This window comes from Urocitellus parryii, chromosome 12 (genome assembly GCF_045843805.1).
Source record: "Urocitellus parryii isolate mUroPar1 chromosome 12, mUroPar1.hap1, whole genome shotgun sequence".
In the NCBI taxonomy this organism is placed as follows: domain Eukaryota; kingdom Metazoa; phylum Chordata; class Mammalia; order Rodentia; family Sciuridae; genus Urocitellus; species Urocitellus parryii.
This window is the reverse complement of record NC_135542.1, coordinates 74,590,007-74,616,246: the sequence shown is the minus strand read 5'-3', so window position 1 is coordinate 74,616,246 and position 26,240 is coordinate 74,590,007. Positions and strand designations below refer to the sequence as shown.

Sequence of the window (26,240 nt, the reverse complement as noted above, 5' to 3'; positions counted from 1 at the left end):
TCTTATGATTTTGCACATTCGGCGTCCTGTAGGCTTCTAGGATTTGGGATTCTGTCTCATTCTTCAAGTCTGGGAAGTTTTCTTGTATTATTTCACTGAATAGATTGCTTAATCCTTTGGATTGGAGCTCTGTGCCTTCCTGTATCCCAATGACTCTTAAGTTTGGTCTTTTGATATTATCCCATAGCTCTTGAATGTTCTGCTCATGGTTTCTTAGTAGACTTGCTGAGCTATCTATGTTCTTTTCAAGTTGAAATATTCTGTCTTCATTGTCTGATGTTCTATCTTCTAAGTGATCAACTCTGCTGGTAGTATTCTCAATTGAGTTTTTAAGTTGGTTTATTGATTCCTGCATCTCTAGTATTTCTATTTGTTTGTTTTTTATTACCTCTATCTCCCTGTGAAATTGATCTTTTATTTCCTGGATTTGCTTGTCAATATGATCTTTCATTGTCTGATTTTGCTGTCTCATGTCTTCCTTGAGACTCCAGATCATCTGAAGCATGTATGTCCTGTGCTCTCTATCTGACATTCCATCTGTTGCAGCTATTACCTCTTCTAAAGTTGAGTTGACCTGCATTGCCTGTGGTCCTTTCTTTCCTTGTCATTTCATACTGCTGGCGTTTCTTTCTGCTTGGTGAAATTGTTGTGTCTTTGATATTTTCCCCCTCTATTTAATTATATTGCTCTTGTATAGTTGAAAAATCACCCTTTCAGGGCAGGTAGTGGCTGTGATCCTCCTCCAATTAGTGTGATACTGGGGAGGAGAGATATTAGAAGGGGAGGGAAGAAGTCACTAAAGAGAATGAGTGTAGGCAGGTAGAATTCAAGGAAGGTGGAATAGGAAAATTGAAAGAAGTGAGAAGACAAAAGAAAAAAAAAAGTGAAAAGAAAGAAAGAAGAAACGAAAAAAAATAAAAATTTAAAACCAACAAAAAAAAAAAAGAAAAAAAGAAAAAATTTTATAATGATAGTAAAAAAATGGAAATTAAAGTTTAAAAAATAATAGTAATACTAATAAAATAAAAAGAATTTAAAAAAATTGAAACCATTAATAGGAACGTTAAAGAACAACAACTACATCAACAACAAAAAGTGAAAATAAAAAAAAAATACTAATAATAATCATTAAAAAAAAAATAATAATAATAAATGCAGTCATATAGCTCGATTAACTTCTCATCCAGTTGGTGGAGCTATGCCCACTGGGCCAGGCTTCTCTTCTTGATAGGTGGGAACCAATCACTGTGCCTCAGCTCTTCTTCCCAGACTGTGTGGGTCTCTAATCCTGAGTGCCTAGGGCCTTCTCTTGTGGTTCCTCAAGCCAGGCCCCGCTCACCTGTGACACTCACCACAATACTGACTACACGTCAGGTCTGCTGCTCCTGGGAGCCCTGTTTTCATGGGTGCCTGGGCACACCCTTTCTGTTTGCCTCCCTCAGACCCTAAGTTTGTAGGGCTTGGGGCTGAGGGCCCCCAGCGAATTTGTTTGCCCTCAGGTAGCAGCAACTCCCCTGATAGCTGGTGCAAGGGACCTGTTGTCAGCACTGGTGATAGCAATAGCTGGGAGTCCTGCGCCGCTAGTCCTGCGTCACTCCTGATTCCCTGGGTCTGGCTGTGGTGCTTAGTTGGCTTTTACCTCTTTGAGTTCAGGCGGGCCGACTAGTTATTTCAGTGGGATCATTAGTGTTGAGTCCATGAAGCAGGCGAACCTGAGCTAGAATGCAGCCAATTCGGGCTCGGTGTGTTCTGAGAAGGCTAGACCGTTCGCCCGGGGTCCACTTCAGCTCAACCGTGCCTAGTGGTCCTGAGCGAACAGTATTTTGACAGTTTACTTCTCCCTATGCCCGTGCAGCTGAAGGGGTTAGAGACTTGATCTCTCCGCGTCCGCCGCCATGTTGGATCATTTAGATTTTAAATTGTCACTCATCTTATCAGCTGTTCCATTTTACTCGGTTAAGAGTCTGTTCTAAGGTGCTCCGCGGAAAGTGGTGGCGGCAGCGGCGGTGGCTACAGCAGCGGCGGTGGTGGCGGCAAAGCTGTGGCCTTCGGGACCCCCGTGGAGGGGGTGCGGGCTGGGGGAGGGGAGGCAGCGCCTCGGGGCCCGTGCGGGCCGGGTACTGGGCACGCGAGAGAGCGGGTGGGGTGGGGGAAAGAGATTGAGATCTAGATTTAGGGAGTGAGCGTGGGAGGAGAGATGGCGGGGGAGAAGCGAAGCGGAGAGGCGGAGAGGGGAGTGAGAAGGGGCCCAGGGAGCCCGGCAGCTCGGGGGCTGCAGCCTTACTGCTCGAGCTGAAGTCGTGGCGGATTCACTCCATCTAGGCCCTTTTCTTGACACGGTGCTGAATCCTTGTCGACAGATGTCCTTTGATGATCTTTACTTCTTCTTTTAAGAAGCAGCAACATACGCTGCGGCGGCGGTGGCGCGGAGCACAGAGCGGCTCACTCATTCCCAGCCGCCATCTTCCTCAGGAGTCCATGATCCTAATTAATTTATTATATGGTTATTTTATATATTAAGCCTTTATATTTATGTTTTAATAATTGTGTATTTATTTGAATGGGTTTATTTCAAAGCATTCTTATACTTTATTATGTTAATAGCAACACAAGTCTGCTAAGGTTTTCTCTGATAACCATTACACATTTAGCATTGCCAGAGAGGATGATGCTAAGGGGGCATTCTTAATTTGTGTGAAATTTTTGTGACTAGAAGTGTTTGTTATTTGGGGCTTTTAAAATCTTGACTGTGTACTCTCAAAATTCTAATCTGATGAAGCATGGATAGTTGTAGGGAGGGGAAGTATCACCAGATTTTTTTTTCAGGCAATTTATTTCAGTATCTGGGCTTTTAAAAGTTACCCTCAAGCTGGTCATGGTAGTATGCAACTGTAATCTCAGAGTCTTGGAAGACTGAGACAGGACTGCAAGTTTGAGGCTGATGCCAGCAATTTAGTGAGTTCCTTAGCAATTCAGTGAGACCCTGGCTCAAAATAAAAAGGATGGGGGATATAGCTGAGTGGTAAAGCACCCCTGGATTTAATCCCCCCCACCAAAAAAACAAAAAACAAAAAAACAAAAAACCACCCTACCTTCAAACAGACAAAAAATCTATTTAGACACCAGGAAACTGATTTTCTTAACAAACCTTCAAATATTTAGTTTGAAATATGGAGGGGAAAAAAGCAAATTAACTACTAGTTTAAAATGTCTGTTATAAATAATGAACTTATAAATATTAGAGTTGAAAGGAAATTCTAAAATAATTTCTTTCTTTCTTTTTTCTGGGGTGGATACTGGGGATTGAACTCATGGGCACTTGACCACTGAGCCATATCCCCAGCCCTATTTTGCATTTTATTTAGAGACAGAGTCTCACTGAGTTGGTTAGGGCCTTGCTTTTGCTGAGGCTGGCTTTGAACTTGTGATCCTCTTGCCTCAGCCTCCTGAGCCTTGCGCCACCATACACAGCTCCAAAATAATTTCTTTAAATATGTTTTTTTTTTTTTTTTTTTTTAGGTTAAGAATCTCAGGTTCCAAGTGTTAAGTGCCTTGCCAAAAATCTAGAAACTTATTTCCTGACAGAATAAGAATCAGGGTAGAAACTTTTCCTACCATGAGGCAGACAGTGGTTGGAGAGGATGGCTTTGGGGACTTTCTTAGGGTGTTGAGTTTCCCTTCTGATTTATCTGCCTTTCCCCCTCCTTAGTTTTATCCCAGGCATCTTCAGCTAGCATAGGATTCAGATCTTCTGACTTCTGACATTCCTTCTTTTACTCCTTAATACTCCTGAGGACTATCCTAATTCTATTAATGCTTCCAGTCCCACAGGTTTCAGTTATTAATGTTCAACTAATATTTTGAATAAAATAAGTTAAACTGCACCTCAGAGGTTCTCCCCTCATGCCAAGTCAGCCTTGTCACCTATTTTTTTTTTGTCCCTTTTCTTTCTTCTTCTTTTCTCCTCCTGAATTATTATGAGTTGCAAGTTGAAAAGGTATTTAGGTATGTTTATAATGTAATTGTGTGTTTCCAGTTCCTTAAAGTGATTTTCCTTTTAGTGAAATATCTGTTTTTTTCTTCCAACGTTTCCACCTGTAGTCTTATAGAAGTGGGTTCCTTACATTTTCTAATACTTTGAAATTTTCTTTCAAAATGGAACATTGATTTTTTAAAAAAAAAGTTAAGCAGGGCTCTTTTCTGATTTAGTCTTTTCTTTTTATTTTATTTATTTATATATGACAGCAGAATGCATTACATTTCTTTTTCACATAGAGCACAATTTTTCATATCTCTGGTTGTATAAAAGTATATTCACAACAATTCATATCATCACATTCCACCATCATTTAACCCATGCCCCCTTCCTTCCTCTCCAACCCCTCTGCCCTACCTAGAGTTCGTCTATTCCTCCCATGCTCCTGCTCCCTATCCCACTATGAATCAGTCTCCTTATATCAAAGAAAACATTGAGCATTTGGTTTTTTGGGAATGGCTAACTTCACTTACCATTATGTTCTCTAACTCCATCCATTTACCTTCAAATGCCATGATTTTATTCTCTTTTATTGCTAAGTAATATTGTGTATATATGCCACATTTTTTTTTTATCCATTCATCCGTTGAAGGGCATCTCAGTTGGTTCCATAGTTTAGCTATTGTGAATTGTGCTGCTATAAACATTGATGTGGCTGTGTCCCTGTAGTATGCTGTTTTTAAGTCCTGCTTTCCATATTGGCTGCACCAGTTTTCAGCCCCACCAGCAGTGTATGAGTGTACCCTTTTCTCCACATCCTCACCAACATTTATTGTGTTTGTCTTCATAATAGCTGCCATTCTGACTGTAGTGAGATGAAATCTTTGAGTAGTTTGGATTTGCATTTCTCTAATTTCTAGTGATAATGAACATTTTTTTAAAAAAATATTTATTTATTTTTTCTTAGTTCTTGGCGGACACAACATCTTCGTTTGTATGTGGTGCTGAGGATCGAACCCGGGCCCCACGCACGCTAGGCAAGCGCGATACCGCTTGAGCCACATCCCCAGCCCCAATAATGAACATTTTTTCATGTATTTGTTGACTGATTGTACATCATCTTTTGAGAAGTGTCTCTTTAGGCCCTTGGCCCATTTATTGATTGGGCTATTTGTTTTTTGATGTTTAGCTTTTTGAGTTCTTTATATACCCTAGTGATTAGTGCTCTATCTGATGTGTGAGGGGTAAAGATTTGCTCCCAAGATGTAGGCTCTCTATTCACCTCATAGATTGTCTCTTTTGCTCATCCCATTTATTGATTCTTGATTTTAATTCTTGCACCACAGGAGTTTTATTAAGGAAGTTGGGGCATAATCCCACATGATGGAGATTAGGGCCTACTTTTTCTTCTATTAGATGCAGAGTCTCTGGTTGTATTTCTAAGTCCTTGATCCATTTTGAGTTGAGTTTTGTGCATGGTGAGAGATAGGGGTTTAATTTCATTTTGTTGTATATGGATTTCCAGTTTTCCCAGCACCATTTGTTGAAGAGGCTATCTTTTCTGCAATGCATGTTTTTGGTACCTTTGTCTAATATAAGATAATTGTAGTTTTGTGGGTTAGTCTCTGTGTCCTCTATTCTGTATCATTGGTCTACCAATGTGTTTTGGTGCCAATGCCATGCTGTTTTTGTTACTATTGCTCTGTAGTATCGTTTAAGGTCTGGTATAGTGATGCTGCCTGCTTCACTCTTCCTGCTAAGGATACTGGGTCTCTTATTTTTCCAGATGAGTTTTATGATTGCTTTTTCTATTTCTATGAGGAATGTCATTGTAATTTTGATCAGAGTTGCATTAAATCTGTATAGTGCTTTTGGAAGTATGGTCATTTTGATAAGATTAATTCTGCCTGTCCAAGAGCAAGGTAGATCTTTCTATCTTCTCAGGTCTTCTTTGATTTCTTTCTGTAATTTTCATTATATAGATCTTTCACCTCTTTCGTTGATTCCCAAGGTTTTTTTTTGTTTTTTTTTTTTTTTTTGTGGCTATTGAAAATGGGGTAGTTTTCCTTGTTTCCCTTTCTGAGGATTTCTCACTGATACACAGAAATGCCTTTGATTTATGGGTGTTGATTTTATATCCTGCTACTTTGCTGAATTCATTTACTAGTTCTAGAAGTTTTCTGGTGGAACTTTTAGGGTCTTTCAGGTGTAGAATCATATCATCAGCAAATAGTGCCAATTTGAGTTCTTCTTTTCCTATGTGTATCTCTTTAATTTCTTTCGTCTGTCTAGTTGCTCTGGCCAGTGTTTCAAGAACTATGTTAAATAGAAGTGGTGAAAGAGGATATCCCTGTCTTGTTTCAGTTTTTAGAGGGAATGCCTTCAATTGATTTAGTCTTTTCTTAGTAATGGTTTTCACTTCTTTCTGAAGCTGGCAGCAGGTATTGCACCCACCTCTTCTAAGTAAGAAGATTCTAGTTGTCTAGCATGTTTGGAATTCCTGAAGATTCCATAGTCTTTTTTAACTTACCATTTGTATTTTGCATAGTTTTTATCTATCTCAGGGCTTTGGTTTATTCAAGGTGCATTTACAAATATCCTTTTAAATAAAAGAGAATTTGAATTTCCCCATCCATTATGATTTTTCTATTGAGTTATATTCCATAAAATTTAAAATAATCTCATGAACATGTGGTAACACAATACTTAACATATTTAATACATTGTTTGCCAATGAGAAAAGTTTGGGGTCTATTTTCAAAACTCACAAAAATTAAAGTCATTCTCAACCTTTTAAAATCTTTATACATTGGTATTGAAACAACTTGATTAGGTTTATGATTATAAAGTAAGCTCAGAAATCTATTTAAAAATACCTTTTTATTGTCAGCTTTGTCATGCAATAGTCTTGAAGGAAGAGGTGTAATAAAGAGCATAGTTAATATTAATACTAGTTTTAAGTCATAGATTCCATGTATGTTTTATCTATTGGTATTTTTTTTTTCATGAATCTTAGCCTTAATCAATTAGTGGCATCTATAATGTCTCAAAACTTGGCCTTTTCTCATCTTTCTCAGTAAGTCTCAGAAATGTTACCCATATTTGATGGTTTGCATTTTACTTTTATATGTTTACATTTTGAACCCAAGAGTACTTGTTGGAGGAGGGATTGAAATGAAATGCATATTTCATTGAACAGGAGTTGTGTTTTAGTTAAAAATGAATTCTAAAATATGATTGTTTTCTTGCTGACATAAGAGCAAAAACAATATAAATGATTCCTAGCAAGTTAGCAATATGTGTTTATTCAACAACATCCATGGAGAGAGAAAAAATGTACTGTCAAACTCTTTTATGGCTGTTGCTTTGAATTTTATAAGTTTTTTTTTAACATTAGTGAAGATTTTCTGTTAAATGTTTTATTTTGTGTTAGGAGCAAATGTAAATTGTCAAGCGTTGGACAAAGCTACTCCCTTGTTCATTGCTGCTCAAGAGGGTCACACAAAATGTGTGGAACTTTTGCTCTCCAGTGGGGCAAATCCTGATCTTTACTGTAATGAGGACAACTGGCAGTTACCTATTCATGCAGCTGCACAAATGGGCCATGCAAAGTAAGTGTTAAAAACAGAGAATAAAAATGATCTCCTAATTAAAAGTTAATAAGGAATAAATCTGGGCCAGACCTTTTACCTCCTGGCAAAATCCTTGGTATTTCCCTCCCTATCCAATCTGCTTGGTGACTAGGTCTGTTCCTAATCTGTCCCCATGTTATCTTTAGCTCCTCTTGATCTTACTTTCCTTCCATGAGGCAGAATGGTTAGAGATGGGGTACATTCTGAGGCTTTCTTAGGGTGTAGTGTCTCCCCTCTGATTTCTCTGATTATGACCATCCTTTCACCCTTGTTAGTTTTATCTTCAGCTAGGATTCTGATGCCCTCATTCACTTACATTGTCTCCATAACCTCAGAAAGTATTTGAGCTCGTGACCCCTCACAATGGAGTCTTTCATTCGTATATGCTGAGTAGACCTTCCTATCTTGAACCCTTTGGTTGAAATTCTTTTTATCTCATCTTTCTTAAGAGTTCCTGTGAATTTATCGGTGTTTTTTGGAAGAGGAAATCAGGAATTATAGGACTCTTAGAAACTGGTAACCTAGTTCTATAAGACTATGGCTGCCTATTATATATAGACACCTAAAAGTTTTTTTAAACATGTCTACAATCTTTAGAGTCATAATTCTACCATAATACTTTTTATAGCTGTTGTTGGTATTATTTAATTTAAAAAATAAAAATGGTCATTACTTTGTTTACATACTAGGAAAACAGAGTCTACAATTTGCTTATTGTACCACTAGGTGGCATGGTATTTCACTGTGTCTTTAAAGGTATTTGTAAGCTTATTTGTGCTTTGAGGAAAAGAGTAAAAATTTTCAAACCCATTTAAACAAATAGACACATTTATTAAATTTAAGAGCTATTAAGTAGACCCTTTATTTTAGCAAGATACTTAGGTTTTAGAATTTTATATTTTTCACTATGCTTCTTCCCCACCCCTTTTCCTGTGCTGGAGATTGAACCCAATGACTTAAGTCATGCTAGGCAAACACTCTACCACTGAACTACATCTCTAGCCTTCCCACTTCTTTTTTTTTAAGCATAACTCTTAGATGCAGTTATATGCTGAGCTTTATAGTTGATACCAAAATTCCTTTAGGAATTTACCCTTAATTGTGCTCAATTTTGAGACTTCTGTTTGCCATGAATGACTCCTCCTAGCCTACTTCAAAGGTAACCCTTTCTGAGAATGTAAGTTCTCCTTTAATGTTATCTTATCTAGTTTACATAAGGAAAAATCACAAAGAGAAATACAATGTTATAAAGATACTTTGGAGTAGCCCTGTCTTTTCCCAGAAGTGGGGAAATTTCCTGGCTTACTTAATCCTTACAGTTTTATTTTCAGTTTTAGAAGAGAACAATAGTTCTTTTTTCTCTTCACCTGATTACTAGACCTAACTTTACAAATAATCTAAGATCTTTTAGTGATTTTCCTTAGAACTTTTCTCTACCTAGCATCCAGCTTCTTTATAATTTGCCTTAATTTTTTTTTTTTTTTTTTTTGTGTGTGTGTGTGTGTGGTGCTGGGGATTGAACCCAGGGCCTTCTGCATGCAAGGCAAGCACTCTACCAACTGAGCTATATTCCCACCCCCAAATTTGCCTTAAATTTCAATAAGCACATATTTTTTTCAAAGACTATCTTAGCAGAAATTTGAATTTCTTCCTGATTCCTACTATTCTTTATTTCATGTCACTCATTATCTTTAAAAATTTATACTAATTGGAAAAACAAAATTAATTGGTACTTTTAGAAGGAAGGTACTTTATTTAGTAATATATATTTAATCATTTAAGATCCTAAAATATGTAACAGAATTTGAATTTTGGAGGGAAGGTGGTAAGTCAGTAATTTGTTAAAAAAAAAAAGATAAAAAATTTACCTATTTACTTGTAGAAACATTACATAATTCTGTTTCAGGTATATTTAAGGATCTTTATATTATGAAACTACAAGTGTAACATTTGGACTAGTTAGTCATGTAGTAATTACCAGAGATAGCAAGTATACTAAAGACAGAAATACTTCTTTAAATCAATAAATGTCTTAAAATACATGCAATGGAAATGTTGCTTACCCTCATATAAATATGAAAACATTAAATCCTCCTGAATTTGTTTATTTGTAGAATCTTGGACTTGTTAATACCACTTACTAACCGGGCCTGTGACACTGGACTGGACAAAGTGAGCCCTGTTTACTCTGCAGTGTTTGGAGGACATGAAGAGTGCCTGGAAATATTACTCCAGAATGGCTACAGCCCAGATGCCCAGATGTGCCTCGTCTTTGGATTTAGTTCTCCCATGTGCATGGCTTTCCAAAAGGAGTATGTATATCTGCTATATTTTAAGTCTTTTTTGTTATATGGAGATGTATTCCCAAGTATCTTTTTCTTGTGGTGATATTTGGTATCTTTGTTAGTGCCAAATTGCTAACTTTAAAAACAAAACAGAGGGCTGGGGTTGTAGCTCAGTGGTAGAGTGCTTGCCTAGCACACATGAGGCCCTGGGTTCAATCCTCAACACCACATAAAAATGGAATTAAGATATTTTGCCCACCTACAACTAAAAAATAAATATTAAAAATAAAAACAGAAAAATCCACTGTGTACCTTATTTAGTATAGCTATAGAAAAAATGAGGTTATAATGTCAGATTGTTGTCCCCTCACCCTCTTTTTTTTATGCTACTATGAATTTAATCCAGAGCCTGGTCAATTTTCCTTCCTTCTTTGGATCTAGGTTACATTTTATTTTTTTTTTTAATATTTATTTTATTAGGTGTAGATGGACACAACACAATGCCTTTATTTTTATGTGGTACTGAGGATCGAACCCGGGTCCCGCCCGGGCTAGGCGAGCGCTCTACCGCTGAGCCACAATCCCAGACCCCTAGGTTACATTTTCAGTGAGGCAATTTCAGGGATTACTTGAAATGTTTTAACATAAAAGTAGGAATTCTCTGATTATCTTTGTTCCTTCAAAACAATTCAAAAATTAAAAATGGGACTTTATAAAGTATGACAATGATTGTATTTCTGGTTATTTTTCATGTGAAATTTATATTTATAAGATTTATTGTAAACTTAAAAATAAAACTTTAGTTTTGTAGATATTGCAGTTTATTATAGTTGATGTATAGCATTTCTTCATGTCAGAATAGTTGAATTTTAAAAGTCTAAAAATTATTTTGTTAGCTGCCATGATCCTATGAAGTAGACTAATTAAAGAATTAATCTGGTTTTCTAAGCTTCTGGCCAATAACTTGTCTATAATACTATTAAAGTTTTAAGGCTGACATTAAGAATAAACTTCATGAGTAAGAAAAGCTGTATTGAGTAATATCTCTTCACAATCCAATAATAGAATATGTTTAGTTGCTATTATTTTTAAGGAAGCAGAAGAGGTTATAGGCATATTTCAAATTTCATTGGCTTTCCTGAATTCATCATTATAGATATCTAGTTGTGATTTAATTTAACTCTTTGCTGAAACTTAAGTTGTTCTGTCTTTACATCTCTATATCTCTTAACATTTGCTATGTTAAATACTAGTTCATATTATTTGTTCTGAAGCTTTAATAGCAAATGCTCTATCACATTTTAGTTTCAAGATCTGGTTAATCTTAGTATATGGGACTCGCTCTTTGCATAACACTCATGATTGCATAGAGTTTTACTACATAGTCCTGAAAGTTTTCCCTTTTGGAACAGGGGAGCCCTAACTACTTTAGCTCATCTTTGGTAACTTTGTTTCAGTTGTCTTTCTCTCTGTTATATCTAACATACCCCCAATGTAATGATGGTTTTCATTTTGGCCTTTGTCTTATTTTTCTTGAGAAACTAGTTGTTTTGGTCATTTTGGTCACAGCAGCTGAGCCATTGTCTTATAAGTGTAGTTTGAATGAGACCAGATGATACATTACTCAAGTTGTCCCTGAAATACCTTAAAATTATGGTATTCTTTGAGAAATGGACAGTGTTTGTTTCATGCCATTTTTAGGATTTAGATAAATGAAGATTGGTGGAAGAGGTCTTAAATAGTCTTCTAGATTTTAATAGTCTTCTGGATTTTCCAAGATTAGTTCCTTTTTCCTTTGATTTCTGCAAAATTACAAAATTAGTCAATAACATTAATTAGCCAGTGGTTTTGTAGGGAATACTAAAATAGATTTTATCAAATGTACTGAGGAAGTTGAAACATGGACTCCATCCTTTAAGAATTTAAAACCTAATGGGGAAAAATATAATTTAGTAGCATTTGCTCTACTGGCTTCTACCTCTTCACTAAGAAGTGTTTTTAATGTATCCATTTATGGAAGACAAGGTCTGTCTGTCTGTCTGTCTGTCTATCTATCTATCTATCTCTTATCTAGGATGACTGTAAACATGTGCTATTATCTTATTGTTAATAATAACATAAATGGCTTTTCATTTTCTTTCACAAGTACTCCAAAGTTGTATTTTTGTGTTTTTTCTCTCTCTTTTTTAAAAGTAGTTTTTAGTTATAGATGGACACAATACCTTTATTTATTTTTATGTGGTGCTGAGGATTGAACTTGGTACCTCATACGTGCGAGGTAAGTGCAGTGATCTATCACTGAGCTACAACTCTAGCCCCTGTTCTCTATTTTTTTCCCCAGTGTTAGGGATTGAAGAGCCAAGTGCTCCATTTTTGAGGTGTATCCCAGTCCACCAAAGTTGTATTTTTGAGGAACTCTGGTTGATTTGCTTTTTATATCTAAGTTACTCTGTGAACTTCAGTGCTGCTAGGACATTCTTTTTATATATTTATTTTAAAGAGAGAGAGAGAGAGAATGAATTTTAATATTTATTTTTTAGTTTTCGGCAGACACAACATCTTTGTTTGTATGTGGTGCTGAGGATCAAACCCGGGCCACACGCATGCCAGGCGAGTGTGCTACCGCTTGAGCCACATCCTAGCCCGCTAAGACATTCTTAACATGCATTGTGGGTTTATTTCTAGCTTAGGTGGCATAATCCCACTAATGCTCCTCTCTTGCTCTCTAACTGCATAAAAAAATGGGTCAAAATACAAAATAGAACTATCTAGGGACTCTGTCAAATAGACCAAAGTAGGCAGATTATGGAAGGTAGTGGTAATTTGGCGAAGTGACCCTTCTGGACATGAACTTTCTGTTTTTTCTTTTTTCCTTTTGCCATGTTGTCCTGATGGCAGACCCCAGTCTGGAGCTAGATAGCAGCAGTGGCTCTAGCAGCTGGTGTCCCAATAAGACCCCCATGTGCCAGAGAATATAATGGAAATTCTGGAGAAGAGAGAGCTGGAGAGGGAATCCCCTAATTCAGTATATGAGTCTGTATATGTTCAGACTATCCAAGCTTCAAATGCACAAAACAGACCCAAATTATTGAAAGTATGATTTAAACTGTCACCAGCATTTCAAGCTAAGTGCCAAATTGTACATTCGTGGGACTAGGCCCAAAGCAGCATAGCAGACTTTGAGAATGAACTGTTGTTAGAACCACAGTCTATAGAAGTTGAAGCAGAAATTGTAGTCTGAATCTAACTATGTTATATGCCTGCTAAAATAAACAACAACAGCAACAACAACAACAAAAATCAGTACTCTTTAAAGGATTATAACAAGACACAGGACCTGGAGTCTGTAAATGTAAGATTTATAGTGTACCAGATATAGTCTAAAATTACTTGATATACGAAGAACTAGTAGAATGTGACTTAATCTCAAGGGAATAGGCAATTAGATGTCAATCCTGAGAAGATCCAGATGTTGGAAATAACAAATAATTAAAAATGGCTATTATAACTCTGGTTCCTGAGGTAAGCATGCTTGAAATAAATGAAAAGGTAGAAATTCTCAACTGATTAGTGACAATTAGAAAATTCATTACATGAGTTCCAAAGCAGAATGGAAGGGACAGAGTCAGTTAACTTAAAGATAGACTAATAAAAATTATCTACACAGAGAAACAGGAGAGAATAAAGATTGAAGGGGAAAACAAAAATAAACACAAAGCCCACCCAGAGCCTTGAACATGAGGAACAACATCAGTATTCATTAAAATGCATTCCAGAAGAGAGGAAAAAGGTGATTAGCATGGAAAAAGTATATAATTTATTAATGGCCCCAAACTTCACAACATTAGATGAAAACATAAATTTATAGATTTGAGAAGCTCAGTAAACCAAACAGGACAGACCAAAGAAAAACACAAACACCATCATATTAAATAAATTTAAAATGAAGAAGCAGTGTGATGTGTAGTAAGTAGCCCTTGGTCATCACTCACACCAGCTAACAAACTTTGCTTTTTGCTCCTCTTGGAAATTTTGCTCTTTAAAGTGCCTGGTAAAGTGTAATTGAAATGTAGTTTGATAGCTCTCCAAAAGGTGAACTGAGCTATTTTCTTCCATGTGGGAACTTTTGTTAGTTGAACTAGTAAGATAGGTTTTCAAAAAGAAAAGTAATTGGAAAATACTATTTGTTAGCCTCTAGAAAAAGTACCAAAACATCAAAATATCTGTTTTATGAGGTATGGTCTCCTATTCTTTCTAATTGACTTTTCATTTGTTTGCCTGGAACCTGTGACAGTAGGCTAAATTTTGAAACATTTTTGTCATTATTACTTGTTTATAGGGAGTTTAATTGAAGGGAACCTTTCCCAAGGAACTAAATCTAAAAGATGGTAGATCATATATGCCTGCATTTAATATACATAAATAAAGGAGTTGACTTAAGAAGAGTACATTGCACAATTTTTGGTACATAGAAAAATGTCTACATAAGTTCTCTCTCCCTGCCATCTTCCATTTATATAGACAACAACGTCAATTAAACATGTAGTCTTTCTATTACATTTAGTTAATGTCAGGCTGTTGGCTTGCATGTCAGTCACTGTTCACGTAAAGCGAAAATCGCTTGAGTATTTTGGGGCTTAGTATAAAGCTTTACTAATTAAGCAACATTTTAAAAATTTTCTTAATAGGTTTTGTTGTATATTAAAAGAGTTGAAACAAGTAAGCATCTTAAAATTGGGAGTCTTTGCAATCAAGTGTAAACATTTATTAAATTAATTAGAATCACCATTTACAAAGCAAGAATAATTGAACATAATTTTAACTTAAAAATAACTATCATATTTTATTTTTCCTTAATTTTCTTAATGAAGCAATGCAAATTTTATATATCCCATTTACCAATTATTAACAAAAATTTAAATTTTGGTTACAAGACTTGGTATCGGGTAATTTAGAAGATGCAATTTTATAAAATCAACTTGATATTTAAATTTTCAGGGCTTTGGTAATAGATAATGGAGTAAGATTGGTGGTATGAGGTTTGAACTTTTATATCAATATGTTGTTATGTTAATTTGCTGTAAGACTGTGGTATAAAAATGATTTAATTACCACTTATCTGACTTAAGGTGTTAATGAGTAAGAGACTTGTTTTCTCATTTGCATGTTTTCTGGTATTTCTCTGAAATCTATAAATTCAGTACATGTGGCCTTTCTTACACTGTTGGCCTCTTGTGATTAACAAACTTTTATTGCTTTTATAAATAATATAATTAATATTAAAAGGTGATAAAAATAAATATAAATAATAACTTTGGACATTAAATTTTCTCTGTTATGTTACTAAGCCAACTTGACTTTTTAGCTCTGAATTAGTGTACTAACATTTTTGGTGGATGTTTTGAAAGGATAGTTTCCATCTGAAGCAGTGACCTTTAGCTCTGTTCCCCACTTTGCAACATGATAGAAAAGTGTTTCCTCTGTAAGGTACAGATCTTGAAGCAAAAGCAGTCTTTGTTCTTGGGACTCAAAAGTTTATAGCTGCAGTGATAGGAAGCCAGTCTTTCAAGGGCACAGTTAAATAGTTCAACTTAAATGAGAAAATATAAGAAAAAGATTCCTTTAACTGGAATGGGGAAGGAGGAGGGAAATTGAAAAGTTCAGGACAATTTGAACAAATATGAATGCCTTTTATACTTGGTATTGATGGAGACCATATCTTAGCTCACCTGATGTTGTCTGTATTTCTAATTGATAATGAGCTTTCATAGAAATGGACATAAATGTCCATTCTAGTCATCACTAGTGTATACATTGGAGTCATCTATTTTTGTTTTGTTTTTAGCCAGTGGCTGAAAGCCATTCAAGTAAAACTTACCTATGACTTTTTGATAATTCATTTAATAAGTTGGTTAGGTATTTTGTTGGCTTATTGAACATAAAATTCTCAACATGTTTGCCCATGTCTGTCTGTTTAAAATAAATAGTTTCAGGGGCTGGGATTGTGACTCAGTGGTAGAGCTCTTGTCTAGCACGTGTGAGGCACTGGGTTCGATCCTCAGCACCACATAAAAATAAAATAAAGGTTATGTGTCCACCTACAATTAAAACAAATATTTAAAAAATAAAATAAATAGTTTCATTATGAATTTTCTCTTACTGTGCTTTTGCATAGATACTGTTTTTCTCCACGTTTTTGAACTTCAGAGAGTGGAGTGGTTGAAAATGTATATGCCCTCAAATAAGATCTAGACTGCTTTTTAGTGTTTTAATATCTCCTCTTAGAATCTGATGATGTTCACTGTTTCTCTAATGAGCTAACTCTGTGTGTGTCAGAATTAATTCTTGATGTTTTTGTTAAACAGTGTTGACTCTTTATTTCCTGCTAGGTGATATAGAGAATTTCTCCAATTTGCTTTCAGGGTTGGAGAGAGAATTTGTTGGAAGTGTTAAGAAAAATACAGAGGTATTTCCATATAATTTATATTTTGACTAAAGGTTACCTAAGCTTAAGAATTTATTATAATACCTGGTGATATGTAATAATCAAGGTCTTATAGAACACTGAAGTTTCTTGCATTTCTAGAGCATGCCCACATACTGGATAACCTTCCCAGAACCTCAGGGCATGCTGACAAAACTCTGTGATTCTCCAGTTTATTTCACAGTTATTATTCTCCTTATAAATAGTAGTTTTCTTGGAAAAAGGTCTATATTGTAACACCACGCCAGTTTTAAAGGTTTTATAATTATGCTCTTGTCCTTTCTAAAACAAGGCAGCATGACTACAGTGTTTGAAAGAAGTTTAGGGCTGTTTTCCAAAACATATTTTGTAGAATCCTTATTCTGTAGATTATTAATAGATACTACATGGGATGTAAGTAATTCTGTAGTTAAATAGGTTCGGAAAACAGAGTTAAATTATATTAATAGTTCCTTTTCTGGAGGGCTTCTGATAATTTTTGTTATTACAGCATGCTTTGTGAATTCTTTAGAGAGCAATGAATCTACAAAGATTTTTAGAATCCTGAAGTGAAGGATATACTCACATTTATAATAAATATACTACTTCTCCTGTGTTTAATAGACTTTGTAGGTATTTTATATTCCATTTATTATTCTTTTTTTCAGATTAATGATTGCTTTAATTTTAAAGGTATTTCTAAAAAGTGTATGGAGGTTGAAGAAAATCCTAGAGCATATAATTTGAAAATGTAACTTAACATTCTGCTTAAAAATAAGTTCATCCTATTTTTCTCTCTTTTCTTGACTCACTGTATACTGGATAAGATTTCTCCAATTTTTTCATTAAAGAATCTTTTTTCATAATGGATTATTTTCAAGGACTAAAGTTCCATGCAACATAGTTTGGGAAACACAGGTCTAGACCGTCTCAAAATTTTTCTCAATTTCATTAAGTGTTAAGTTTTCATAATAGAGGAAAGAGATTTCAGGAATTTGCTGTATCCTATTCACTATTAGATTTTGGTTTGATATTATTATCCTAGTTCTATCAATTATTGGCTTTGTAACTAAGCTTCAGTTTTTTCATTTAGAATGGAGATAATGATAATAGGGCTTACTTCTTAGGGTTATAGGATTCAGTCAAATCTTGCTTGTAACCCATTTAATGTAGTGCCTGAGACAGAATAAATACCCCGTTAAGTTTGTTAATATAAGAAATTACGTGCATACATGTTCCTCTCATACTTAGAGATGGATGATTTATCTTTTGTCCTTGACCTTAAATTTTTCTTAGCATGAACCCATGTCTAGGTGCTGTACTGAAATTTTAATAAGAAATCTTTTTTGTTTTGTAATTTTTGCTAAATAAAATATGGTTACAGTACTTATCTGTAGCATTTTCTCTAATAAGGTGGTTTTAGAAGATAGAAATACTATGTACTTGAGTTCTATAGCAAAAATATGCCTTCCACATTGGATTTTTAACTTCTAAGTATATACGGTTAGGTTATTGATGGTTTCAAATGCTTGAGGGAAAAATTCAACCAGTTCCTAAATTGCACATACCAATAATAGGACTGGAAAATTGCCAGGTTTCTTGAGAATTGTGTATCATATTTAGAATGACTCAGTAGTATCTGAAGCTTTTTGTGCAGTTTCCCTTCATAATTATTGGAATGTACTCAACAGTTTGTGTGTAGTTTGCCTCTTCTGTAAGTGGAATCAGCATGTAATAATTGTAGGCAAAATAATGAAAGCCTAGTTAAATGAGGTCAAAGTGTTTGAGACAAATTGGTGATAACTATTTAGAACTATCCTTCAGGATTTCCTGTGGTGTAAGACTGCTGGCAACAAATTCTCAGTATATCTCAAAGCAGCCAGAGGAAAAAAGCATACGTATAGGGTTGATTTCAGGAACAATGATATGAATGATGGCAGATTTCCTATCAGGAACAAATAGAAATATAGTAGACAGCAACAAAGTTATTAATTTTATGAAAAAATTATAGAATTTTAGATTTTCCTTTCTAATTACTATACAAATGATTAACAGTAAAGAGAATACTGTTCGATTTTTAATCAAAGAAGCACAAATTGAAGAATAAATAAGATAGATTTATAAAGATATATGGGAGAGCATGGGAGGAATCAAGAATTCTAGATAGGGAAGAGGGGTGGGAGGGAAAGGGAGGGGGCTGGGGATTAGCAAGGATGGTGGAATGTGATGGACATCATTATCCAAAGTATATGTATGAAGATGCAAATTGGGTGTCAACATACTTTATATACAAACAGAGATATGAAAGATTGTGGTATTATGTGTAATAAGAATTGTAATGCATTCCACTGTCACGTATTTAAAAACTAAAATCAATTTTAAAAAAAGATATACATAGGTAGAAAACATTCTTACATCCACATATAGTAGCTTAACTGCTTAAAACATATGAAGTTTTATATATAGGTCCTTAGAAGTAGTTGGTCTCTTTTGACTATGGGTTTAGACATTTTATATTTGTTTTAACTAAACTTGAAACTCTTGTTTGTTTTGATTCTATAATACTATGATTGATGTATTTCTTTTTAAATTTACAGCTCTTTAAAATTTTTAGTTTTAAAAAAGAATAATTTTATTCTTGGCTATCTTCTTTCAATTTGTCTGTATAGTGAACATGTTTGTTAAGTTAATTACAGTTAAAATTATATCATAAATATTTTTTAAAATGTTGTTATACAACCATCTTTTTCCATATTTTTTATTGGTGCATTATAGTTGTACGTAATGGTGGGATTTGTCTTTATATACCCATATATGCACACATATAAAAATGTAATTTGTCCTTCCCCACTATTTCCTCTTTTTCTTCTTCCTCCCTTACCTTGTCCCCTTTCCTCTACTTTGCTTATCTCCCTTAAATTTTCAGGGATCCTCTCACCTCCCTGGGCCACCTTTCTATTTTCCACATATGAGAGAAACAGGAGACCCTTGACTTTCTCAGTTTGGCTAATTTTACTTAACATAATGGTATCAAGTTCCATTCATTTCCTGCAGATGACATAATTTCATTTTTTTAATGTCTGAATAAAACTCCATTATACAACCATCTTAACTGCAGTTTTTGATAACAGTATAATATGTATAATACTTGTTTTTCTGTTATTGTCATTTCTTTTTTAAAGTATTTTGTAGATAATACTGTGGTTAACAATTTTGTAGAAATGGGTTATCATTTCTTTTGAATTTTATCTCTTTACTAAATTCCCAAGGATTACATTGCCGAATAAAAAGAAGTCTAAACATTTTAACACTTACTTACATTTTTGTGTTTATATATATATAAACACACACATTCATATATGTATATATGTTTTTTTTTTTCCATAGTGGGGATTGAACTCAGTAGCCACATCCACAGCTCTATTTTGTATTTATTTAGAGACAAGATCTCACTGAATTGCTTAGTACCTAACTTCTGCTGAGGCTGGCTTTGAACTTAAGATCCTCCTGCCTCAGCCTCCTGAGCTGCTGGGATTACAGGCATGAGCTACAGTGCCCAGCTAAAAATATGTTTAGATATATTTTATTTTAGATGATATTTTACTTAATATTTATTTAGTTTACAAATGTTTACATAGTGCCAGTTCTTTGTTCCAGAAAGGCTAAGTAATTTACTCAGTGTCTGGCTTCAGAGTTGATGCTCCTTATTCTTTGTAATGATACTTGTTTTAATACTCTTCCCCTTTGCTCTCATAAGAATTACATCATTTTCAGTCAGTTTTATCATAACCTATCATTATTGGATAATAAAAAAATTTTTGATAAGTTTTTTCAGAGTAACCAATTTAATAGGTATAATATGAAACCTTTTTTCTATAAAAATGCTCGAAAAGGAAGATTAATTTTAAAATGTAAAGCTCTAAGTTAAATTTTTGTTCATTTAAAAAAAATTTTCTGTATGATGTTTTTCCTCCATTATAAATCTAAAAGTATCAGGTGTTTGGTTGGCCAAGGCTATTGCTAAAGAAAATGATATTTTGGAGATTCCCAGAATAAATCATTACTCTTCATGGACAGATAGAATTGTTTATTGATTTTGTTTAGCAAGTGTGTTGTAGTAGAGATTCTTAATTGTGCAAAAATATTATAATTGAGAATGATTTTGTCAATGGTATTTTCCTAGATCAAGTATTTATTGAAGACAAATGTTTTAAATTATAAGAATAGTACTTGCTCACAGTTGAAAATTACAAACAACACAAGAGGGTTGAAAAAGAGTTCCCATCACCTAATCTCAGTTCACTAGATATATAAAAACCATCTTGTATCCAGCTACCATTCTTCTTCAACAGCTATAATATTATTAACAGTTTTTAATAATAATAGTAATTATTATTATCCAAAGTACAGGTAAGAAATGAATTGATGTGAATATATTATGTATACAACCAGAGATATGAAAAATTGTGCTTTATGTATGTAATAAGAATTGTAATGCATTTTGCTGTCATATATAAATTTTAAAAAATTAAGAATTATTATTTGTTATGTAAGAGCCTGACTTTTAATTTTTTTTTTTTTTTTTTGGTGGTGAAGCTGTGAATTCTTTGGAATTGTGAATATTCTTTTGAAATATGGAGCCCAGCTAAATGAACTTCATTTGGCATACTGCCTGAAGTATGAGAAGTTTTCAGTGTTTCGCTACTTTTTGAAGAAAGGTTGCCTGTTGGCACCATGGAACCATATATCTGAATTTATAAATCATGCAATTAATGCACAGATAAAATACAAGGAATGGTTGCCACATCTCCTGCTTGCTGGATTTGACCCATTGACTCTACTCAGCAGTTCTTGGTAAGAAATCCTATGTTAGTGGGCCTTAATTCTTATTTAAATAACTAAGCTACCATTAAGTTTCCCCAGTTTCTTGAGATCTCTGGGTTTGGAAGAGGGAGTGTATATATGTTTATGAGTTTTGACTGTCATGATAGGGTTAAAATGAAGGAAGGAGTTGGGAGCTGCAAATAGTGAAATTAAGCATAGAGGCCTAGAAAAGGTGACTGGTGGAAGTGGGTAGAAAGAGATAGATGCCAGTGAGAGGGATATTTCTTCTGCTTCTGGCTATCCCTTATGCCTCTCTTAAAATGCCTGTGACATAAAAAGGAATGATTGTAGCTGCTTTGAAGATTCTGTTATCTTTCACCAAACTATATTGGATACTCCTGCCCTACAGCATCTTGTCATTTTGAAATTTTTCTCCCTTATTAAAATAATGATTTCTGAAGTGTCTGAGGATATAATGTGTTTACTTGATGTAGTTTTGTAGTAGGCAGTCCTCTATGAGGGATTATTATTAATGCTGAATCAGGATTTTTGTTGGGCAAGAAGAGGAAGACTATTTGTGCAGGCCTCCAGCCTTTGCAGAAATTGTTAACGACCTGAGACACGTAATTTTTTCAGTGAGAGGACCCTTTCCTGATATTCAAGTCAAGTGAAAAAGTAGAATGGAAGTCTCCAGGGAAATAGAAGACATTATTTTGTAGAATTTCAGTAGAACATCTACTAGTTTTCATTTTGTACTTTGAAAACTAGCATTCACTAAAGTAAAATTTAGACAAATGCTGAGACATTTCAGCTTTTTCCCTCTTCAAAGAGGCTTTCTTTGAGAGTTTAGGCATATAGTGCCTGTTGCCATTGCTGGTGAGATTAATTTGTATTTATGTGAACACCACCTTCCTCCTAGTGTCGCCTTCTTTATATGAAGATTAGGTCTGTATTTGGCTGTATACCAGTATCTCACGTTTTTAATGTGTTTGCCATAGAATTCAAAAATTTTCACTAATGGGACTGTTATCTTTCTGACACTATTGATTTCAGACATGTGATTTGTGAGGAAAAAAGTACTTTCTGTTAGATGGTTTGGGGCATACAGAAGTAAGAGCAAAGTTGAGATAAATGTTCTGATCTCACCTTAACTTTTGTTTATAGTTTATAACAGTTTCAACCCCTTAGTTGTATTTTTTTCCAATCAGCTGTTTAATAAATAAATAGTTGTTTGTCAAATGCTCATGGTTGCTATTCCTTTTATACCTTTCCTAATATATTACTTTTTGCAAAGCTTCACTTTTTTTTTAAGATAATTGAAACTTACGGCTGAGTTACTGACGTATTTCTGATTTTTTATTTTATTAGAGCTTTATAGTTATGCAGTAATTGGGTTCATCCCAGCAAACTCATACATGTGTGGAATTCAGTTTCAGTTCATTAGTCCCTCTGTCCCCATTCTGTCCTTCCTTCCCTCCTGTTTTCCTTCCCCTGCTAGACTTCCTTTTGCTAACCTATTTATTTATATATATTTGCTTCTTTTCACTTATATATAAAGGTGAAATTCCCTGTGGTATATTATACATGCATGTAACATGATTTTTTAAAAATTAATTTTACGGGGCTGGGGTTGTAGCTTAGCAGTAGAGCACTCTCCTAGTACATGTGAGGCCCTGGGTTCTCAGCACCACATAAAAATAAACAAATAAAATCAAGATATGTGTTCATCTACAACTAAAAAAAAAAATTTAAAAAAAGAATTAATTTTGCATTGCTTTGCCTTTCCTGTCCCGTCACTTTGCCTCTTGGTCTCCTCTTCCTATGTTACTGATCTTTCCTCTATCTTTATGATACCTATCCTTCCCTCCCCCTTTCATTTCTTTTACTCAGTCTTCTATATATGAGAGAAAACATTCAGCTTTTGAGTTTTTGAGTTTGGCTACTTTCACTTAGCATCATGTTCTCCATTTTCATCCATTTATTGGCATGTTATAATTTCATACTTTTTTATGGCTGAGTAGAACTTCATACTTATCTATTTGTCTTAATAGCTCCCCCTTACATGCACACATGTGTTATTAAGGACACAGCTAGTTATTAAGAAAGTTATTTAAGTATTCTTAACTGAATTTCACAATTGGTTTTGGCCTCTGGACAGATAGCTGCAGTTGCCCCTCACCATTTTAGGATTCACTCCCAGACAGTGCTGTAAATTGAACTGAACACGTGGGGTAGCTGTGGTCAGTCCAGACAGTCTGATCCCTTCATCTTTTACCCCACGAAGTGCTTCCAAGGCATCCAATTTCTTATCAGTCATATTTACTGTGTTTTTCTATTGAAGCTATAACTCCGGGGAAAAGCTCTACTGCTTGTCACTCCACTAGAAACTTGGGAAACAGGTGGGTGAAGAAAAGGGGTTTATCAAAGCCAGCTTTTAGGTAGATAGAGACCTTTATGTTTTAAATCTTCATCTTCAGGGGGCTCAGAGGCCTAGAAAGATTTTATAAGAGAAAAAGGTGGTACAGTGGAACAAAAGGCAAGAATTACACATAGGTAGACTTAGCTAGAGAACCCCAGTTTCAGCCTCCTTGGCATCTTTTCTCAGCAGGAGGAATTAAGGCATGGAGGAAAAACTGTTACCAGAAAGTTGCTTTTAATTTCAAAGGAACTGTTTCAGAGCTATTAACTGACACCATGTGTCTGCCCAGTACTTTCAACCTTCATGCCCTTTCTGGTTTTTATTTATTTATTTATCTAATCAAAACTAAGGATACTGCCTGACACCCAGTAAGCATTATTTTAAGTTTCTGTACTCCTGTTAGTTCATGTATAATACAAGGGAGTAGGTGCTATTGTTATCTTTATTTTACAGAGGAGGAAATTGAGGCAGAGTGTTCAACATTCTTGCTCAAGCTCACAAATTAGCACTGGAGTTTTGAGTTAGATTTGAACTCAGACTCCTACAGTGTGGCTCATACATATCTGTGTTCTTAACCACTATGCTGTGCTACCTTAGCCTTACGAATCCACAGCAATGAAGTAGTATTATCGCTGATTATAAGTTTTTTTATTCTTTGCCAAACCTAGAGGATTTGTGCCAATTTTTCTTGGTCCTTTCTGCTCCTAAGTTATGAAAACCCACATAGGAAAAGAGAATTAAACCCTGTGTCTTTGCCCAGCCAATCAGATAAACTGTGACTGCCTGAATGCAGAGGGACTGTTTAGCTTTATTCTCTTAGAGGGTTTTGTAAAGTATATTCTCATTTCCCTAGTTCTGATACAGCTTCCCCACCCTAAATGTAAATAGTTGAGAATTTTTGTGGTTGTAAACCACTGGTTGTATAGCTGTATTTATTGAATATGTTGGAATGCAGAGAGTTAGGAACCAATAAGCTACAAATTATTTTAAAGTAAGTTGTAAAACTTTCAGCTGTCTGAATTGAGAAAGCCAATTGCATATATTTTGCTACTAAAGACTAACTTTAGTCACTATATTCATTAGAAAAAATACAATGGAAAATTTCACTTTAGAAATGAAAATAATATGGTCAAATTTTTGTTCACTGATCTTTTATTTAATAGATAAAGCCAGTGTTTACACTGAATATGATAAATGTTTTGCTTTCTTTGATCAAATTTACACTCAAAGAGCTGTTATAAGAAAAATTCTCCCATAAAAATTCCAGTATGTTGTTAAAGTAGATTTTGGTTGTTTCTTATTTATATTGCATGCAAGCCTGTCATGTAAATTATAAATATCTTTCCTAGGTATCCCTTGTCTTAAACAGTCTTCAAAATGCATCTGACTGAATAATTGCCTGTCACAGTATAATCTGCGAAGTAGAAATATTTTTATCAACTTTAAAGCAAGAATTAAGTCCCCCCCCCCGAAAGTAATGGGAGAATAATAGAAAGCAAATGTCATCTGTGCATTTTGTTGATTAACTGTCACTCGTTTATCCTCATACAACTGCTTTGTACAATGTATTGGTCAATGTCATGCAATAACAATACATTTTAGTGGCATTATCAGTGTTGGTAAAATAAACTCACCATTATATTAACTAAAGCTGTGCAAACAGATTTACTTCTCATGTGTGTTCTGATAACTGAATAAAATGATTTTGTGTTGGGTCACAGTGAGTCTGAAAGCACATTAAAGCAGAAAAATGAAACCATTAAAAAAGAAATAAGGAACCAGAGCCAAATAACCTTTGGTATGGTGCTCCAAGAATGCCAAGGAAATTGTTTGTCTTTGAATATATTTTATCCTTTTATTTATTCTCAGTATTCCTGATAAGTTGTGATTTCACTGAGAACTGAGAAGAAGTAAAATCTTTTCCCAAGGCATTTGTCTTACATTTATTGTATATTTGCATATCTGAGAATCAACAGTTTAATAATTCTCATAATCTAATCAGTCATTTCAGGGATACTTTGATTCTAAATTACTAAAAATAAGTTGTGTTTGAAATGACAAGTTTAGAGTATTATATAGTTTCTGTTTTTTCTTCTCCGTCTTTCCCTTCTTCAGTTGTTACTGTAATGTCTCCCAAACAATTTACCTTGGGAAGATTTTCTGTTTTTGTATTAATTACTAGAGGTCCTGTGTTAGTCAGCTTTTCTTTACTGTGACCAAAAAACTTGACACAAAACAACTTAGAGGAGGAAAAGCCTTTTTTGGGCTCATGGTTTCAATCCATGGTTGGCTGACTCAATTGTTTTGGGTCTTAGGAGAGGCAGAGAATCATGGTGGGAGGGCATGGTAGAGGAAAGCTGTTTGTCTTTTGGTTGTGTTGGTAGGGAATCTGTATAATTTTGAAAGAACAAAGGAAGAACTGTTTGTATGGAATCACTTCTTTCAATCCTTAAAGACAAATCTTATTCTAGTACATCTTTTATGTCTGAATCTATAATGAGAAATGTTCTTAGAGAATAGCTGTACATTCCTGGAAATTGGGTATAACTAAGCCATCTTTCTTGTATACTCAGTTTAGCAATAACTTGAGAGTGCTTGGGCTTTGTCCTTTCAGAATTATTAAATGATGTGTGTAAGGATG

At 34.6% G+C, this 26,240-nt stretch overlaps 1 protein-coding gene and 1 non-coding gene across 5 annotated transcripts in view; one reads left to right on the top strand and one right to left on the bottom strand.

The window, feature by feature from the left end:
• The window catches only part of Asb3 (ankyrin repeat and SOCS box containing 3), a 129,844-nt gene that overhangs the window by 66,886 nt on the left and 36,718 nt on the right, over positions 1-26,240 (top strand). For all 4 annotated transcript variants that reach the window (XM_026399879.2, XM_026399880.2, XM_026399883.2 and 1 more), the window contains 3 exons: positions 7,410-7,587; positions 9,723-9,920; positions 20,953-21,210. In XM_026399879.2, the coding sequence (XP_026255664.1) occupies positions 7,410-7,587; positions 9,723-9,920; positions 20,953-21,210 (634 nt within the window). The remainder of the gene's footprint in view (positions 1-7,409; positions 7,588-9,722; positions 9,921-20,952; positions 21,211-26,240) is intronic.
• On the bottom strand, positions 9,113-9,185 carry Trnaa-ugc (transfer RNA alanine (anticodon UGC)). Its single transcript has one exon. It is a non-coding gene; the product is annotated as a tRNA-Ala (tRNA).